Here is a 19,989-nt window from a genome sequence, read left to right on the forward strand (position 1 = left end):
TTTTTTCTTTAACCAAAGTTTTGTCCCACTGGGTTTTTCTGGTAAGGTTTTTAACGAGGCAACACTCAAGACGTATTACCAGATGTGTGTACTCTTTTTTCTTAACTAGGCTTTTTTCCATTGAATTTTTTCTAGTAAGGTTTTAATGAGACACAACATCTATGGATGTTCAGGATAACTATGTATATTTGTTCTTTCACTAGAATTTTTTTTTACACGTGGACATTCAAGAGGGATTGTTATGAAAAGTAGTAGATGTTCCACTTTTTTTGTGGAACCCACTTAAAAGAATAATGTGCTCTCTCCCTTATCCTCTTGCTCTTGAGGCTATAAATATTCTCCTTCAGTGTGTAATACTGACATACAAAAAAGAAAATCCTCTCGACTTTCTCTATATCTTTCTGTCTTCCTTTATACTTAATTTGTTAAGTTGGTTTGTTTTATACTAGAAATACATTACCAAACGAAGTCAATATATCCACTGTCACATTCCTACATTTGTTTTTTGTTATGTGAAGGAATATTCTCACATATATATATAAACATCCAAGTATAAGCCTCTATCGGTCTATCCCTAATAATTTAGAAGGATATATATATATATATATATATATATATCAATAAAATCGAGCATCTCCCTGTATAATCAGAAAGATTAAAATGGAACCTGTGGTAGCCATGTCTGAAGGTGAATGGAGCTCCTTAAGCGGAACATGTTCAACTGAGGAGGCAAATTTCATGGCACAATTATTTGGTACTTGTCCAAATGAACAAGTGCCTAGTAGTTCTGACATTGGACTTCCAATGTTTTGGACAAATCATGAATCAAACATGGGAGGAACTAGTGAAGTTTCAATTTATTCTTCAGAAGAGACTAATAGTAGCATGTACCATTTCCCAAGTAGTACTAATAATTTTCAACCAATGTTGTTGAGAAATAACACCTCAATGACAATGGAACAGAGTAGTCATGTGCCTCAAGCTAACAATACAATCGAAGCGGAAGCAGTTGAATTTTTGAACAAACAAGTGAGCAATGACAGCATGGAATCAGGTGAAAACATTATGCCTGAATCTCTTCTTCATGGAAAAAGCTTGCAGCTAGGAAGAGAATATGATCAAATGCAAGTTCCAGAGCAATCAGAAAGCTCTAAGAAAAGATCACGATCGCCTGTTGATCATGTGAGTATCATCTGAACTCAATTATAATGCTTCATATGATTAGTTTTATACTTATAATTGATCATCTTATATAGGCCCTGAAGAACAAGAGAAGCGTCAAGCCAAAGAAGAACATGAAGAGTAGTGTTGCTGATGATGAGGAGACTAGAAACAATAATAATAATAATGTGCTTCACAGACAGAGCTCATTTAGTTGCTGCTCAGAAGATGAATCTAATGTTTCTAGTTATGATTTATATGGATTGGCTTCCAGCGATAACTCAAAAGGAGTTTCTGTACCCAATGGAAAATCCAGAGCCAACAGGGGCTCAGCAACAGATCCCCAGAGTCTGTATGCAAGGGTAATTATCCATTAGTCTAAATGTTGGTCGCGAATAAGCCTTTTCTCATTCATTGTTAATTTGTTTACCAATCTGCCAATTTCTTTTCTCTTATAACAGAAAAGAAGAGAGAGAATTAACGAGAGATTGAGGATCTTGCAGACTCTCGTCCCTAACGGAACAAAGGTATGTGGAGTTGTACTCAATGAAACTGCATCAACTAATGCTCTGTTGTGTTAAAATTGGAATCTGATTAGCAAAGTTTTCATTATAGGTTGATATTAGCACCATGCTTGAAGAGGCTGTCCAGTATGTCAAATTTTTGCAACTTCAAATCAAGGTAATTTATTTAGAATCATATTGTTATGTTATACTATCTAAGGTGGATTTTTTCGATTCAACTGAACTCATTGCTTTACATATGGACAACAAGATCAAACTCATTTCTGAACCTACTGACTCTGGATCTTGAATCTACCGCTAACTAATGTGCTTTATGTTTGGGTGTTTTTGTAGCTCTTGAGCTCTGATGATCTATGGATGTATTCTCCCATTGCATATAATGGAATGGACATTGGGCTTGACCTGAAGATTGGAATTCCAAATCCAAAATCGTAAATTTCGAACATTGATGAATTCAGTTCAAGGCACGCAGGTTAATTGAGAGCATTATCATACACGTACAAGATGACAAATTATTTATTGCCATTTGTATAATTGTCTAGTTAATAATTAACACTTCAAACTCAAAACACTTTGGCTGTCGTGTTATCCATTATCAACTAATCATTCTACTGATCATCAAACATTTTTTTAAGTGTAATAAGTTCCTCTCTACGGAAACATGATGGGAGGTTTTTAATGTTTTTTATTTTTCCTCTTTGTTTAGCATTTTCTCATGATGTTGATCATAAGGAAGTCAAGACTTAAGTTATATACATTGAGAATGTAAAATAATTTTGAGGATTACCCCTTTGTTCTTGGTTAATCATTAATCTTATTACATGTTTCAGAATGAAACCATATGAATATTATGATGAATCACATGGTTATTACATTTTCTTAAGACTCTTTCATGGGCTAGTGTTTTAGGTATGTACAAGCAATGGGGTAAATTTCACAAATAACCAATTTTCAATTCCTGTAATTCAAAAATAGCCATTTCCATGAAGACAAGTGCAACTCCTAGATGTAGTCAGAGAATTTCAATTGAGAAATTTGAAACTCCATGACGACTAAATATTTTTCAGAAGCGTGTAAGAAAAGTAGATGTTATTTCTACCCAAAAAATGAACAATTGTAACCTTTTTTCTTTTTTTTTCTTTTCTTCTGGTAGAAAGAGGATCCTGCTTAAAAGCTGTATCAAATCCAACTTTCCAAAAAAAAAAATAGAAAAGTAATATTCATGCAGCAAGACATAGTGGAAGACCAGATATCATTCCCCCAGATTTTCATGTTCTAGTGTAAACTCTGCTTAACATATCGTTACTAATAGTGTAACCCTATTTAATACAACAGAAGCATTCATGACGAAAAGAGAGGCAATTTTGCATGATTGCATGCACCAACTTAAATTTATGGTGATACAACAACTCATCCCATATTACAAGCTGCAAATCCTACCACAAACTCTTTATCCTGACCCTAAACTGATGCCTAAAACATTACAAGACCCTCAAAGGATACATAAAATGAGAGGGAATAGCAGATAAATTAAAAGAAAGGAAACAACAATCCTACAGTCTTTATTATCTACTGTATATAACAGACGTAAGAATTTACCTTCAGTTTCTTTATCAGAAACAGAAGGCAATTGAATCTACCACCTCATCCAATAACTCAGCAGAATAATTACTGACAATATTTGCCATCTGCAATGCGAGCTTGGCAACATTTGGACTTCATTTTGGATATCTGGTGGCATGACGATATCTATTTCAAGCATGTTCCACGTTGACGTGATTTTGGACTTCGTTTTGGCTGTCCAGTGGCATATATTGTGCCATAATAGCCCTGATCTCTGAATCCATGTATGACTGAGGAGGTAATAGCAAAGGAGATATTAGTGTGAATCCAAACAATCAAGCAATGTCCAGAAACAAGCGTATTAAAGGAAGATTGGAATTTGGACAGGAAGCATGCATTGTCAAGTTTTGTATTTCTGTCTTCCAGCATTAGGAATAAGCTAAGGAGATGGAACCCGAATTTTCACTCAAGGGGTTCGGAAAATGGAAGTATTAACACATGAATAAGTCGACAAAAAACAATTCTAAGGGAGGCAGTAGTATATAGTTGATACGTACAAAAAGTTTGATTTTTGGGATTAGAAGTTCCAAATTCACTATTCCTGCACTTTCTTTTTTAAAAAAATAATCATAGTTGGGCAGTGGTCGTGGCTGTTTTGGAAATTAAATGAAAAAAATAACAAAAGTTAAATGTTGAAAATAAATGGAAAAAATTAACAAAAGCTAAATGTAAAAAGTAATGTAGTTGGTGGGTTTTGAACCTTCAACACAAGGGTGCAATAAAAGGGCCTTTACCACTAAGCTACATTTTGTTTATTGTTTAGTGGGTTCAAAATTAATATATGTACGTAAATACAGAAAATCTATACTATATATACAATGTTATTTTTTTGCCGGGGGTTCGGGTGAACCCCCTACCGCCCCCTAGATCCGCCCCGGATCATAAATGTATATGTCAACATAGATAAACAAATATCTTCAACTTATCCCTTCTTTTATCCAACAGATATTGCGTTCAACAAGAGAAATAAGTACAGATAAATAGTATTTTTCTTTTATTTCTTTTTGGAAAACCATGGTGTCCGGTCCGCTTGCGCGCACCTCGACTAATTCCACAGAATACCTGCTACCTCCCACCAACAAAGATAATTTTCTTTTATTCTTAACCTAATACTAAGTAAAGAAGCAGGGGGAGTGGAGTTTAGTGTCGGAGTAAATAGAAAATCAAGCAGTATATAATAATAAGATAAATATTTCTTTCCTAACTAAGAATTACTCTTTCCTAAAGCTGGTTGAAGAACAAAAAGGATCTCGGATATGGGGTAACCCATTTAATTTGAGCAAACTATCTACCCATAGTAACTACCGAGAATGCTCTGATCAATCAATTACCTATTCACTAAAAAAATAAAAACTTCAGAAAGTAATGTAGAAGATTACCTACTTTACCAAGAGTTTCATAGAAAAAGTCAAGTACTCTAAAAAATCACTATTAACAATCAACAATATAAATCCAAATGATTTCTAAACTTACCCTTAATCTGTATTTATACACAAGATATGCACCACCACCAGCCATAGCCAATCCAATCAAAATAGCCCAAACTGCAGCCCATGCTGATTTTATTTCTTTAGCTCTCTTGCCTGCAAATGAAAGTTGTCATAACCAGTTCTTATTGTGGATGCAAATTTATGCACATTTCGGAATGAAGTCTAGACTAAATGAACTTACTTATGCAGGTATCATGGTCTCTGATGTACAGTAGGTCCCCACTGCAACTGCACTCATAACTGCCCCACGTATTTTTGCAGCTACATTCAGTGCATTGACATGCTTTCTTTTCTCCACATTCATCAATATCTATAAAATGGAAACACAATACACAATGATCAAGGTTAAAGTTGCAGTACCATAATAGAAAAGAAGCTCTACATGTTATAACATCTCTCAGTTTGCATACACAAAAAGCTCATATCATATAATGTTTGCAAGTTGCAACATGCCTCCGGAAATCTAATTCCCAGAAGTAATTCAGCACATTCCTTGCAGAGGGTGGAGTGGGGGAGGGGGTGGGGGGCGCAACCAGATTATTCCCTAGTACAATAACTTCATCATGATCAAGAAAAACCACTTACCTTCACAACTTTTAACACCATCACCTTTAAACCCTGGAGGACAGGAGCATTTGCCCTCCTCGTCATCCTGTTAGAACATGCTCAGCATTCAAATCTGAACCAATTTGAAAATGGGATGTGGAGATAAATATAAGAAAATGAAGTTACATGAGATGATTAACTAACCACACAAGCAGAGTAAGTGTGACCATCTCGAGTGTCATGCCAACAGCCTCCATTGTTGAGTTTGCATCGCCCACGTCCACTTGCTGAAGATAGTGGAATTAGATTATTTAAGTCTCAACACAATAACAAGAGACAGCAAAATTGTGCATGCAAAAATAAAAAGAAATAGAAAGAAGACTGATAAAAGAAGCAACGGTAAGACAAATATTTCTCAAGTAAAGAGTATCATAAAGGATATCAGACGGATAAGAATCAGATATGAGCTGTATTCAACTTCTGAGAGCTAGACTTTTTAGATCATACAACAACAACAACATACCCAGTGGAATCCCACAAGTGGGGTCTGGGGAGGGTAAGATGTACACAGACCTTACCATTACCTCATGGAGATAGAGAGGTTGTTTTCGAAAGACCCTTGGCTCAAAAGACACAGTCCCAAGTAAGAAATAAATATATATATATATATATATATATATATATATATATACATATATATATATAGAGAGAGAGAGAGAGACAGAGTGTATAATGGCACAAAAAACGAAAAGCGATGCAAATTCTACAAGACAAGAACAATAACGATAAAAATGTAATGCGATAGTCAAAACACCGCAACTATAATGGCACGCCTAGACCTACGACCAGCCTAAACCGACACATTGCAAGACACCATTCTATCCCTACTAGCCTTCTACCCTAATTCGCGACCTCCACTCTTTTCTATCTAAGGTCATGTCCTCGGTGATATGAAGTAACGTCATATCTTGTCCAATCACCTATCTCCAATACTTTTTCGGTCTACCCCTACCCCTCCGCATAACCCCCAAATCCAATCGCTCATACCTCCTAACTAGGGCGTCGGCACCCCTTTTTTGCACATGCCCAAACCATCTCAGTCTCGCTTCTCTCATCTTGTCTGCCACAGAGGCCACTCCCACCTTCTCCTGAATGACCTCATTCCTATCTTATCACTCCTAGTGTGTCCACACATTCATCTCAGCATCCTCATCTCCGCAACATGCATCTTCCGAACATGAGAGTTTTTTACCGACCAGCACTCCACTGAGTATAAGGCGAAACCCATCGGTGGCCCCTCAAAGTTGGCACCAACTTTCACTTAGATACTTCAACTAAGATTTGTTCATTTTAGACACCTCAAGTAAGGTTCCGATGTGTCATTTTGACACCTTTTTTACAATCACCCAAATATCTAAAGTGTGTGTAATACACTTGTCGCTGATGTGTCAAAGTGACCAATTAAATGAAGTTAATGACCACTTTTTTTCTAATCAAAAGTCATTATTTTAAAATTATTTTTGATATATCTGTCACGTTTCTTCATTTAATTGATCACTTTGACACATCAACGTCAAGTGTATTACACACATTTTAGATATTTGGGTGATTGTAAAAAAAAGTGTTAAAATGACACATCAGAACCTTACTTGAGGTGTCTAAAATGAACAAAGCTTAGTTGAGGTGTCTAAGTGAAAGTTGGTGCCAAGTTTGAGGGGCCACCGATGGGTTAGGCCCTGAGTATAATGACACCGATCTAACCACCATTCTATAGAACTTACCTTTAAGTTTAGGTGGTACCTTCTTGTCACACAAGACTACAGAGGCAATCCTCCATTTCATCTACGCTGCCCAAATGTGATACGTGACATCCTCGTCAATGTCCCCACTGCTCTGGATGATGGATCCAAGATATTTAAAGCTTTCTGTCTTGGGGATAGGCTGAGTGGCAAGCCTCACTTTTATGCCCTCTTCATCCATCGCACCACTGAATTTGTACTCCAAGTATTCAGTTTTGGTCCTGCTCAATCTGAACCCTTTAGACTCCAGAATTTATCTCCAAACCTCCAACCTATCATTAACTCTGTCCCGAATTTCATCAATCAAAACTATGTCGTCTGCAAATAGCATACACCATAGAACCTCCTCCTGAATAGACCGTACCAGCTCATCCATCACCAAGGCAAAAAGGAAAGGACTTCGTACAGATCCCTGATGTAGTCCCATCTCAACGGAAAAATGCTCTGAGTTACCTCCCGACTCCTCCCACTATTCCAACCCGAATCTTGGCTCCATCATACATGTCCTTTATTGCTCAAATATACACCATCGAGACACCTTTAGCCTCCAAGCACCTCCAGAGAACATTCCTCGGAACTTTGTCATAAGCCTTTTCAATATCAATGAATACCATATGAAGATCCCTCTTTCTTTCTCTAAATTTCTCCACCAGTCTCCGCATAAGATGGATTGCTTTAGTAGTTGATCGCCCCGACATGAATTCGAACTGATTCTTTGAGATTGACACTCCTCTCCTCACCCTCATCTTCACCGCTCTCTTCCAAATCTTCATAGTGTGGCTTAGCAATTTAATCCCCTGTAATATTACAGTTTTGGATATCACCCTTGTTCTTGTACAATGGAACCATAGTACTCCACCTCCATTCATCGGGCATCTTAGCAATCTTCAAAATAACATTAAACAACTTAGTCAACCACTCCACACCTGCCTTGTCAGTGCTCTTTCAAAAGTTCACCGAAATCTCATCCTGCTACTTTTTAGAAAATATATCTGGCATGATGTGTTCTACTACCTTCTACATGATAAGTGCCCTTTAATGACAAACAATACAACTCAACTGGGCATCTTCAATATATAAATAACTGAATTAAGGACATCTAAGGAAAGATGTATTTTGAATGGTGGCTAGAAATAAAAAAGCCTATAATTTGTAGCATCATTTTTTTATCATGAACCAAATCAGATGTTCGTAGTTTTTGTTTTATAAAAAAGGGGAATATTGTCAGGTTGTGAAGAAAACAACTTCTCTGGATAGGTCAAAGACAAAAACCATTTGTTATTTTTATACTTCAAAACTACTCCCTTTGTCCCAATTTGTGTGCACACTTTCCTTTTTAGTCCAACCCAAAGAAATGTCACATTTCTATAATTAGAAACAATTTAACTTTAAAATTCTCCTTTTATCCTCAATGAAATGATTTATAGACACACAAATGTCTAATGTTTGTTTTAGACCACAATTTCAAAATTCTTTCTTTTTTTTGAACTTTGTGCCAAGTCAAATGGTGCCACATAAAGTGAGATAGAGGGAATAATATATATTGGCACAACACATCTATTTTTATCAAAATAATGAATTTTACTTTTCATGGTGCACACAAATCATTTCTTATAAAACTGACAAGATTCAATCTTGTAATCATTTAATGACTTATTGTGAAAGATATTTAGTCTTCGCTCTACATTCTTTTTCCAAGAACCAGAAGGCTTGATGAAATTAACCATATACAAGGAATTTCTTTCAGTGTTTCTCTAACAAACAAAGGTTTCAAGAGTAACTGAAATAAACTTGTTACGACAGCCCTCCCGGCTGCATCGGAGAGCAATAATTTCAAAAAATAAAATAAAAATTGTAAGTGAGATGAAGTGGACAGGATTCAAGTATATTCATTTATTTTTCACTATGAGAAAATGATATGAACTATGAACTAGTGATATGAATTACTAAAATTTATCTATCGCATTTGTGTGCTCAAATCTAGAAGTTGAAATCCTTTATAAGGAGCTTTAGCTCAAGAGATCAAGAGAAAAGCATGAAAAATCCAATCAGTTAGTGATAGCATCCATGGTGGCTAGTGTTGTGAAAGGCGATCGCCTCGCTGCCAATGGCGAGAGGTGAGAAAAGGCGAGGCGACCCTTCATCGCCTATTAGCTTTGTGGCGATGCGATCTTCAAAAGGCGATGTCATGGCGTCAATGGCGACAAAGGCAAGAAAGGCGTCGCCTTTTGTATTTTCTTAAAAAAAGGCAACCAATTTAGGGTTTTAAAAGTTAAAAGGTAATTTTAGGGTTTTCTTTTCCAAATTTGCACAGTTGCACTCTAAGACTGCGACTGACACTCCAAACCAGTCGACTCAACTAGACATCTCCGGCGACCAGTCAGACTTTTCCGGCGACTCCAAAGTCCAACTTATATGCATTTCTTCCTTTCTTCTAATTATCTTCCTCTGTTTCTTTTTCCTTCTTCTTCTTCAAAGTTACTTCTACCTCTTTTTTTCTCATTATTTTGACTTTTGTTCTATTTTTTTCTCATTCAAGTTCTAAACTTTTAGTGTGTACTATCTATTTTCATTTTTTGAATTGAAAAATTTGCTAATATGTTATTGCTATTGAGATTATGATTATTTATATATGTAAAAAAATATTTTATTTTTTGGTATTAATTGACACCGCACTTCAAAAAGGCGAGCGCGAGTCTTGTGGCAAGGCAGACCCTTGTCGCCTTTCGTCGTCCAAAACACTGAATTGGTGGCATACCTCCATGTGAGGTTGTCGGGCTTCAATGGAAATCAAGAAGATGCTTATCATGGAAGAAGAGCCCAAGAACAAGTCCAATAATTGTGGAGGAAGATTGGGGCCCACGTAGAGCCCAAAGCGCTGAAAATCAAGCCCACAAAGGGACAGAAATTCTGCCTAAAAATGGGCTGCCATGCACGCCCATGTGGCAGCAAATTAAAGCCCAAAAGGGGCTGTTCAAGAGCTTCTTCTCATACCCAAAAGTGGGATCTTTTTGGTTCTATATTTGGAAACTTTTCCTTATTTCTTTAAGGAAGATTTTTGGTATTATTTTTACATGCTTTCCTAGTTTAAAGTCACGCCCAAAACTGGGTTAGTTTCAACCATCTTGCTAATACAGAATCATTTTTCATAACAAATATGTGATGCTTGTGTTCTAACAAATTTTATGTGTATCTAAGTTGTACTTCATTTTAGCTTGTGCATGTGTCACACCACCACCATACTCCTTCCACCTTTGCCCTAGGAGTCCAAAAGGATAATATAAAGACGACCTGATCCAGCCTCTTGAGATAAAAATGATGTATTTCACACCAACAGGTCTACAATGGTTAGAAAGGGAGCAGTCCTCAACATATTTTTCTGTCCCTAAACAATCTAAAGGCACCAAATATTAGAAGCATTTACTCGGAAAACATCAAGTACACCTCGATATTTGCTTGGTAATCAACCCACACTTCTGCTAACTGATGAATACTATATCATACTTGACGGAAGGTTTGCTAAGACATTACTTGGATTTGATTTTATACGTAAGAAAAAAGACAAACCAATATACTCTTGCACGCACTAGAAGAATAATCTTAGCATATTTTACCTATTTGTTTTTATGATCTAATAACATACAGACATATAATTGAAGTAATCACTACTCTTGATTAGTATAGCAAGTTTTTCTTAACAACTACATTGTTAAAATCGTCATTTCAAAATGAATAGATGGACCAAAGGTGCAAGTTTACCGGTACAAGAGCTATAACCATCTCCTTTGAACTGCACACCATCAACCACAGGACATTCACACACTCTACCACGAAATGTGTCCTGCTCATACAAATTAAGAGTTCATAAAAATAAATGAGACAGAAAACAGGGAACGTTAAAAAATTTGATACAGAAACTGTTAAAAAAAAATCCACAAGTCAACGCAAGAACCTTGCAGGCAGTGATATTAGCAGCCTTGTCTTGCCAGCAGCCACCATTATTATCCAGACATTCATTTGTCTCCACATCTGTTATAAAAGAAAGAACCATTATATGTTGTGATTAAACATCTCGTTGATATTTAGCTTTAGGAATCATGTGCACTCACCATCGCTCAAACAAACTGCAGGCTCAGTAGTCTCCTCAAAACCAGCACAAATAGCCTTTAAAACAGCACCCTTCTCCAATTTCCCTGAAAGAACAAGCATTAAGAAAGAAAAAATAAAGGTTCTCAGTTGAAGATGGAAGTAAGTGTGTGCACGAACCTCGATATTGTCGATTGTTGACAACAAGAGTAGGTAATATGGTGACATCTCCTCTTGTTCCTTTACCAATCTGCATAAGAATTCTACTTTTCTAAGTGGTTGCACACAGTTAAATCGATTTAAACTTTTAAGGAAAGATAAAGAAACTTGCTTGGGCATCCTGCTCTTCTTTCAGAACGGGGTTGTCCTCGTCAGCATTAGGGTCTCCCATACACTTCTCAATCTTTCTTGAATCAAGACCTGCAGATACAAAATATTGACATTAATTTGTTCACATATGATAACTGGAGGGTGTTGAGGGAAGCATTTATTACCTAAAGACTTGATAACAGCATCAGCACATTCCTTGTTATATTTTTTCTCCTTCATGGGACACCGAATCTGAAAATCAGTTACATAATCCCACCACACCCATGGCTTATTTGTCTCATTGGCCACTTTAAAAACACACAACTGCCTCAAGTTCTCAACAACAACGTCCTTCCCTTCATATCCAGAGCTGAAATCTTGTTCAGGATCAGGAGCACAATATCTTCCATGGTTGATACATTGAGACTTGCACTGCTTGCTTACAGTGAATGCCTGAGGGCAATACCAAGTAATATAATGTGGTGTGAATTGAGTATATCCACCTTTCTCGAGAATTTGTGCTGCACCCTTGAAATCTTTGACATATTTCATCAACATGTCACATTTGAACCCACATTCATCATTGCTACTTGTCCAGAGCTCATACTCCACACGATCATCTGGGTGGGGCACAGCTTCTCTCCAATCAAGATTCACATTAACCATTTCCCCTGCACTGACAGCTTTCTTCAACTTCTCTGCAAAGCTTTTCTCAATAAGAGCAGATGGTATTGTTATGTTCTCAATGTATTTTGAAGAAGAACCATCCGCTTCAGGCGAGTCCATGGTTATCAATCTTTCGTTGACATCATCTGCAACTAGAACTGCAGCAGCACCCGCATTTTGTGCATTCCATACCTTCAGAGCGAAAAAGCAATCTGCCAACAAGAAAAAGGGTAACTCCCCATAACTTTTGAGGATTTTACAAATGACCTCTTTCTAAATATAAATGATTACATCCACTTCCTTTTTCAATCCCTGATTACTGCTCAAAGTATCAGTGAACTATTGACTCCTTTTGGGATCCAAATTACACCTCCAAATTTTAAAATTAAATTTAAAAAAAATACAGAAAGAAAGCTTGATATGAAGAGTGTTGAAGGATTCAAAATCAACTATGAGGGTGCCTATGTAATCCAACCCAACTAAAAACTGCATCCAAATTTATCAGCCACTGTTAGGAAATACTAAAGGAAGCACTCCAAATGATATACCACTTAGTGACATTTAGAAAAAGCAGTTGGACTTCAAGAATTAAACTATCAACTTTAAGTATCATTACCTTTATTAGCAAAATCTTGTGATACAATCCAAAAAATGACAATAAAAATTTTCCCCAAACTAACAAAAATAAAGGCAAGGACCAAGTTAACAACTACAACTATGCCTCACAATCAAACAAGCCGGGTCGACTATATGAATCTTCAGTATCCATTCTACTCTATTCACAACCATTTAAATCTAATACACAATAAATTATGAAAAATTGATAAAATTTTCTACAAAGAGCTAAGGAAGATGAACCAAAAGCGAGCGCGTACTGCATACCTCCACGATCGACAAGAACAAAAGTGGGCATGGCACCAGACTTGGACTTAAAAGAAATCCCAGAATCCTCAAAAGTTCGACAACCTTTTCGATTTTCTTTTGGATAAACCACAGTCCCAGGAAGGCTACCTCCATATTGTGGAATCCCAAAATTTCCAATTGCACTATCGTAAGTGCCTTTGATATCATCAGGTGAAACGACCCTTAAGCTGTTCTTTTCCACCACAAAACGACCCACTGCTGATTGAATTAGGTTCAGCCAAAGAAACCCTAGAAAGATTGTAGCTTTTGAAGTTTTAGAAACCCCCATTTTCTTTTCTTGGGAAATCCAAGAAATCAAAGGAGGGTATAAGGGAAAATCTTGAACCGTACTGTTAATGGAGGAAACTTCTGGTTTTCTTTCTTGTTTTGTTTTTGTGACTCTTTTGTTTTGAGTGTGATGGTAAATCTGAGTGAATGCCAAGTTACGCTTAATTTTAGTTTTTTGGGGAATATTTTAGACTTAGGATAAGGATTTTATGTATTTATAGCTTAAAATAAAAAATAGATTTCATTCAATATTTTTAAAGCAAACAAATGGAAATATGGTTGTTGACCCATCTTAAAGCATCCCCATCTTCACGTGATAAATGGTACTTTATAGAGCCCATGTTATGACGAAGCTAAACCAACCAACTAACTCCACGTAAACAAACTGTCAATTTTCTTATTTAATACTTAACAATAATAATATATTCTCTCTGTTTCAAAATTAAAAAATTGTTAGTGAAAAAAATAATTCTTTTTTTTTTAAAGCAGACTAAAAAGAAAAATGGATCAAACAATTTGAAACTGAGTGAGTAATAGGATAGATAGTGAACGATATTTGGGTAGGCTATCTAATTTTCTTTTAATACGAAACAATTGTGGACCATGCTTCTGCTAATTTGCCGCTTCTAGCAATTACTGGTTTGAATATGTAATATAAAATAATTTTTGAACTAATTTTTCACTTTCTGTCGTATAAATGGGATTCAATATTTATATATACAACAATTTCCCTACTTAGAGAGGGATATTTGAAATGTTAGTTGTCGACGATGTAACGGAGCATTTTGCTACTTTCAAGAGCCATTGCAGTCCTCTCTACATGCTTCAGTAGGATCCCATATATTTGGTTCCTCACTCTATGACATGCTTCAATTTCTGATTCATCCAAATTTGAACCTTCTTCGCTTCCATTTATCTCCTTGTTGATGATCAAATCTAACCAGTCATTTACTCTCTTTATTTTATACATCATTGCTGCTACTTGATTATCTGATACCATCAATGACATTTTCCTTTCGAGTTCATTTATATATTTCTCTATGTATCCCAAAAACATTCTCCTACACTCGTCCTGCAACGATGAGGCTAGGTGAGCAGCTGCATCGATAGTGCTACCCCTGGTCCATTCAGGTTGCGTGTTATTGTTAGATGTCAATACAAGACAAGTGTCATTAGTGTTCCTGTTATGATCAGTTGTAACAATGCTTGGGCCTTTTTGTTTGGTACTGTGATTCGATGTACTCGACTTCTTCAATGTATTGGTGATGCTCCTAGTGTTAGGAATTGGATTGAGAACGGTGGAGGATGGTGAAAGATCTAAAGCCACTGCAGATTTTATCCATATAGTTGCATTTTTCTTTCTTTGCACTGTGATTGCCAATGCTTCATTATCTGCACGAGTGCTACTTGCATCAGTTTCTTCTGTTCTAGTTGGAGTTATATTTGTTAGCCACTTCATTATTAGTCTTGTTTGAGCCATATCATCTTGAAGATCCAAAAACTCATCAACACGAGGCTGTAGATCATCTTCTTTAGGTAAACGAAACTCTGAGAATTTGCTGGAGAAAACAAGATGTGTCGGTCAGTCTCTATAATGTAGGATTCATAATGCAACAGCTGTCAATATAAACCTTATATCATTATAAACTGTTTTTTAAACAAGGCAATGAAGCAATTTGAATTTGAGGACCCTTATATGCTTCCCAAAAATTAGTAATAGTATATATGAAAGTTCTTATATTGGCACGTTCCGAGTTACATTCTAGATAGACCATGTTGTATGGTCATTACGACCAATAAGGAGATTCAACATAAAGAGGAAAGATGTTGATAATTGTAAGACTCATTTAGCATAAAGGAAGATGGAATACAATACAAAAAGGAATCACCTTAAGGAATTGAGCAACCTCTCAGCTGCACACGCTTCTTGCAAAGCCTCAACAGCTGCAAACAAAGCAATGTCTCTTTTCTTTACAACCTCCTGAAGTGCAAGAGAAAATTGCGGACATAGTCATTATTATGAGTTTCTCAATAATGTCATTCAAGTTATGTTAATTTACTACACTAGATGTTAGTACCTTGCCAAGCTCCACCAAACTCGAGGGAAGTGAATCCCATGAAATCCCAGTTTCTGCCCCTTGTCTGTCAAATACTAAGCCTTTCGTTGGACGGATGGTTTGTTCACAGTTGATCTTTGACACGGAATTCTTGATCTTAGTTGAACTCTTGACTATTTTCTTCGCCGAATCAACAATCCTTCTTCTTGATATTGAACTTGAATTGTCATCTGAGCTATCGTATTTGACAGAACGAACAGGTGAAACCTGTCAACATAAAAAATCAAGGTTGAACATTGGTAAAGCTAAAAGTGTATATCTGGTCGTTATGGACAACTTAAAGGGACCATCTATGTATTTCTCCTTATAGATATATCGAACTTTTATCACAAGCACATCAAAAAGGATGAAACATTGTGTAAACTAGAAAGTTAGAGGGAACTCACAGTTGCACTACGACAACGTGGTGGTCTGATATTGTGTTTGACAACTGAAGAATCAAAAATCTCCTCAGTTCCCAAACTCTTCAACTCATTCCAACTTTTCCTCTTAGAAGTCCATGTAGATGATGAGACTGAAGATACCGTGCTATCGGTATCACTATCATTATCAACAGACAATCTCCTACTCCTACCAACGAGCCTTAGACTATCATAATTTCTGCTCTCAACATCACATGATCTTTTAACTCCTGGACGAGTTTTCGAAGCACTCAAGGACCTAAACTTCCCTTTAGTAGTATTACTTCCCTCAAGAACATTAGTATTACTACTTTTTTTCCTCACTTCCTCTACATCAGATGACTCTAAAGACAATCTTCTTAAACAGGATGATATATCCATTATATTTTCCTCAGAGATGACACCCTTTTCAACGATAAAATCAGAATTCGATCCATCAAGAATCTTTTCCAAATTTGGAACCGGACCAATTTCTAGAGGGGTTCCATCACACGGACGTCTACCAGGAAGAAGCGTAAAATCTTTGAGCAATGGAAATGGTTTTGCATCCTCCAATTTTTGTACATAAATGAATTGTCCTAGTTTTAATTTGTTACCTAAAATCAACTCATTTTGGTCTTGGGGCAATGTGACATAAATTGCGTGTGATACGTCTGAAATCTTGAGGTAAAATCCCCTGTTAGGCAAGAGATTACCTTCTTCAAGGACAGGAATTATGCTTCTGATTTGTAATAACGTTGGCTTCCGATCTTCTACTTCGGCATTTTCAACCATTTTCATTTCTTCAAGCAACTTTACAACAACCCCAAATTTCAAACTCGCCATGATTTTCGTGGACAATAAAGAAGTAACAAACTTTTCAAGTGAAATTACAAAAGAATTGTTGAAATTATAAGATGCAGATTATGAAAATTAATGTGGATGAAAGAGAGGAAAATGGATAGCTCAAAAAAGTGAAATTTTCAAGTCAAATTCAAGTTTCTAGTTTGTCAAAAATATATTCCGAAGTTGTGGGATTCTTTGCAGAAATAACTCAAGGACCAGGTCATTTGAAAGGTAGTTAAAACGGTTATAGGGGCATTTTTTCCTTATATGGAAATAAAATTGCAAGAAGGAGTTTTTTTTAACCAAAAAAAAAAACACTACAATTCACGCTAGAAGGAGGGCTTGAACCTCCGACCTTGTGGTTAACAGCCACACGCTCTAACCAACTGAGCTATTCCAGCTTGTTATTGACATGGGACTTTATTATATTTATCTTCTCTTTAATCCTTTGCAGCAATACAAAATAATAATACACAACAACAACAACACATCCAGTCAAATTCCACTAAATGGGCAAAATAATAATACACAAAAGAAATAAATAATTTTTTATTTATCAAAAAATATAATACGAGTAAATGATACATGATAATTATTTCTCCATGAAAATCTTGTGGATGACTATGTAAAAAGGAAAATCTTATGCTAACATCACTATCTTAAACCTTCTTTGCCAAATAAGAGTACTCAACACAGAGCAAATGTGTCATCTAAATTAAAGGACCTACTCCTCCGTCTTAATTTATATGACACAATTGAGATTTCTAGATTCAATTAAGTTTTTCTTAAAAATTTTTTATATGTCTTTTAAATATTCTAAATTGTTAATTATTGTGATTTTATAGTATCTTTTACGTGGTTTTCAAATATATAATTTTATTATCAAAAAACTTAAAACTTCTATATCTTAATTTAAAATTAAAATAAGAAGTTTGAATCTTGAAATTTTTGGTGTACCGCATAAATTGGGACATATAGGTTACTTTAATTCCGTTTTTATGCCTTTTCCTTCTTTAGAGAATCCACACAATATATTCACGACAAAATACAAGCATATCAAAGCTTACACATATAACATATTGGTCTGACTATTTCTAAAGTAATGCTAAAAGCTCCCTGCCAATTAGTTGCACACACTTGCTAAATTCTAGTATTAAATATTCATGTACTTGGCCAATGGCAATGAAACAATTTGCAAAATTAATGATGGAATTTAAAACTCTACCAAAGAAGTTATTTTTGGTCCTTTTCCTTGTTCTCACCATAATCCCAACTTCTCAATTAATACTTCATTTATCTCCATTTCCTCCTGCTTTGCCCCCAGTAAATTAAAGTATTCTCAACATCTTCCTCTTCTACTTCTTTTTTCTATATTTTTTTTCTTATTAAGCGAATTTATTATAACAGGTTTTATGATTTTGATTGAACTCAGTGTTCTGCTTGAATTATATATACATATATAAAAATAATTAAATATTACTATTTATTTTGTATCCACCGACTCTGAATCATAAATTCGCCTATTGACAAAATGTTAAGGTTTTACACAAGAAAACTAGAGAGGAAGAGGTGATTAGAGTTGATGGATCAATTCCAGTGGCATGTCATTCAAAATGCTACCAATGCATGCCCTGTATGCCCATTCAAGTATTAATTGAAGAAGATAATGATGATGAACAGAATGGGCAATATTATCCCCAAGTTTGGAGGTGTAGTTGTGGAGACAAAGTATTCTCACCTTGATCTTCATCTAATTCCATCAAGTTTTATTTCCTAGCATAATTCACTATCTTGTTGTCCCTACATACGTTGAAAAGAGTGCAACACTTTTGGAAAATATAGAGACATATATCTATGACCACTAGCTAGGTTGTATATTGTTGACAAAAAATGAATCGTCAATGTAAGAATTAAGGTAATTGTATGCTTACTCACATTGTATGAGTTTTTTTTTTTTAATCACTTGTTGAAGATTTTTTCTTAAAAAGAAGTTTTACGTACGTTGAGAAAGGGGTCGAATGTTATAAATTGTCTAATGCTTTGTCTATTTTTGACGAAGAACAATATTGGGGTCCCATGGTATCAATTCATTGAATTTGGTGAAAGAGTTGGCTTTGTATTTTTCTTAAAAAAGAGAATTGAGAATTGATTTCTCAAATGGTTACCCTTTACTCCTTTTTTTTTATTAGTAATTATGATAAGGTTTTGCACTATTTTTAAAAAAAATTAATTAAAAATATAGTTTGATTAATATATTCTTTATTAGTCTTTAATTTTTTATTTATTTATGTGTCTTTTAATTCTAGAATAATTAATGTTAAAGGATAAAATTGAAAAAAAATAATTAATTATTTCTTGATTGTTTAAATTGATAATTATTTTAAAATAAATATTTTTAATAAACATAACAACTATGAAGAAACAAACAGAGTAGTTCTTATCTTAAAAAATCACCATTCTTTCTTGATTCCACGTCTTTTCAACAAAGAAAATAATTTTTTAACATATTAACTGATAGTTCAACCCTTAAACCTTTAAGCAACAATATTTCCACACGACATATTGGCTAAGCGTGTGCACGAGCTACAAAAGATAATGAAAGAAAGAATTGTTAACGAGGGTATAGCTTAAAAATCATAAAAAAAGTATAGCATTGTTATAAATATATTTTATTGTGAATGTTGCATTACACAATATTCTGGATAAACTTGAAATCAAGCAAATAATTTATAAGTAACTTTTATAAAAATCTTGTATCCATTTTTTCAGCCTTCTAATCAAGTAAATAATTTACAAGTAGCTCAATTATCCAGAAACAACTTCCGAAAAGCCTATCAATATTTTTTTTCCATATATAAATAGGAATTTATTTGTATATCACCTCGAAGTTAAATAACATATCAACTCGATATATTTACTTAGTTTTTATTTTATAACAACCATGTCGTAATTGTTGAACAGCAGTATTACTAGTAGAAAAGAATGAAACAAATATTGCACATTTACACTTGAAGATCATCTTGTCTGGATTTTAAAAATTGAACACACAAAGTACATATCGTAACATTTTTAGAATTTGGTATGGCGGAGATTATCAACAATAGTAGTAGTAGTCCCTTGTAAATTGCTGGGAGAAGTCAATCTGGAGGCATTCTTGTTGGAAACAGGGGAAAGCAGAGAAGATGCTCTGTTATTGAAGCTTCTATGCTGAGACAGATCTAAGAAATCAACGGTGGTGACCGGAGGCTGAA

The 19,989-nt window shown here is 35.2% G+C and overlaps 3 protein-coding genes and 1 non-coding gene across 4 annotated transcripts; 1 reads left to right on the forward strand and 3 right to left on the reverse strand.

The window, feature by feature from the left end:
- The first annotated feature begins 660 nt into the window (after positions 1–660).
- On the forward strand, positions 661–2,120 carry LOC129887987 (transcription factor bHLH84-like). The gene is made up of 5 exons (XM_055963250.1): positions 661–1,182; positions 1,257–1,523; positions 1,623–1,688; positions 1,777–1,842; positions 2,019–2,120. Exons 1-5 carry the CDS (start codon positions 661–663, stop codon positions 2,118–2,120), a joined length of 1,023 nt encoding a protein of 340 aa, XP_055819225.1.
- A 909-nt stretch (positions 2,121–3,029) lies between these two features.
- Positions 3,030–13,638, reverse strand: LOC129885636 (vacuolar-sorting receptor 3-like). The gene is made up of 12 exons (XM_055959990.1): positions 13,087–13,638; positions 11,724–12,416; positions 11,561–11,649; positions 11,410–11,479; positions 11,253–11,336; positions 11,096–11,172; positions 10,903–10,984; positions 5,549–5,631; positions 5,384–5,450; positions 4,980–5,108; positions 4,782–4,891; positions 3,030–3,538 (listed from the first exon to the last, which is right to left on the reverse strand). The coding sequence occupies exons 1-12, from the start codon at positions 13,394–13,396 to the stop codon at positions 3,440–3,442; spliced, it is 1,893 nt and encodes a 630-aa protein (XP_055815965.1). The 5' UTR covers positions 13,397–13,638; the 3' UTR covers positions 3,030–3,439.
- A 514-nt stretch (positions 13,639–14,152) lies between these two features.
- Positions 14,153–16,738, reverse strand: LOC129884681 (uncharacterized). Its single transcript, XM_055958966.1, has 4 exons — positions 15,899–16,738; positions 15,474–15,719; positions 15,285–15,376; positions 14,153–14,954 (listed from the first exon to the last, which is right to left on the reverse strand). Exons 1-4 carry the CDS (start codon positions 16,736–16,738, stop codon positions 14,153–14,155), a joined length of 1,980 nt encoding a protein of 659 aa, XP_055814941.1.
- A 327-nt stretch (positions 16,739–17,065) lies between these two features.
- Positions 17,066–17,139, reverse strand: TRNAN-GUU (transfer RNA asparagine (anticodon GUU)). Its single transcript has one exon. It is a non-coding gene; the product is annotated as a tRNA-Asn (tRNA).
- Between the last annotated feature and the right edge of the window lie 2,850 nt (positions 17,140–19,989).

The sequence above is a fragment of the Solanum dulcamara genome, chromosome 4 (genome assembly GCF_947179165.1).
Source record: "Solanum dulcamara chromosome 4, daSolDulc1.2, whole genome shotgun sequence".
Lineage (NCBI taxonomy): Eukaryota > Viridiplantae > Streptophyta > Magnoliopsida > Solanales > Solanaceae > Solanum > Solanum dulcamara.

Bases quoted from the DNA above. Each gene is read 5' to 3' on its own strand.
- LOC129887987 (XM_055963250.1), top strand. From the start codon at position 661: ATGGAACCTGTGGTAGCCATGTCTGAAGGTGAATGGAGCTCCTTAAGC. The intron at 1,183-1,256 runs GTGAGTATCATC...CATCTTATATAG, and splicing joins CACGATCGCCTGTTGATCAT to GCCCTGAAGAACAAGAGAAG. The intron at 1,689-1,776 runs GTATGTGGAGTT...TTTTCATTATAG, and splicing joins TCGTCCCTAACGGAACAAAG to GTTGATATTAGCACCATGCT.
- LOC129885636 (XM_055959990.1), bottom strand. From the start codon at position 13,396: ATGGGGGTTTCTAAAACTTCAAAAGCTACAATCTTTCTAGGGTTTCTT. The intron at 12,417-13,086 runs GTATGCAGTACG...TCTTGTTGGCAG, and splicing joins TGTTCTTGTCGATCGTGGAG to ATTGCTTTTTCGCTCTGAAG. The intron at 3,539-4,781 runs GTAAGTTTAGAA...TTACCTCCTCAG, and splicing joins TGTATAAATACAGATTAAGG to TCATACATGGATTCAGAGAT.
- LOC129884681 (XM_055958966.1), bottom strand. From the start codon at position 16,738: ATGGCGAGTTTGAAATTTGGGGTTGTTGTAAAGTTGCTTGAAGAAATG. The intron at 15,720-15,898 runs GTGAGTTCCCTC...TTATGTTGACAG, and splicing joins CACGTTGTCGTAGTGCAACT to GTTTCACCTGTTCGTTCTGT. The intron at 14,955-15,284 runs GTGATTCCTTTT...TGTTTTCTCCAG, and splicing joins AGGTTGCTCAATTCCTTAAG to CAAATTCTCAGAGTTTCGTT.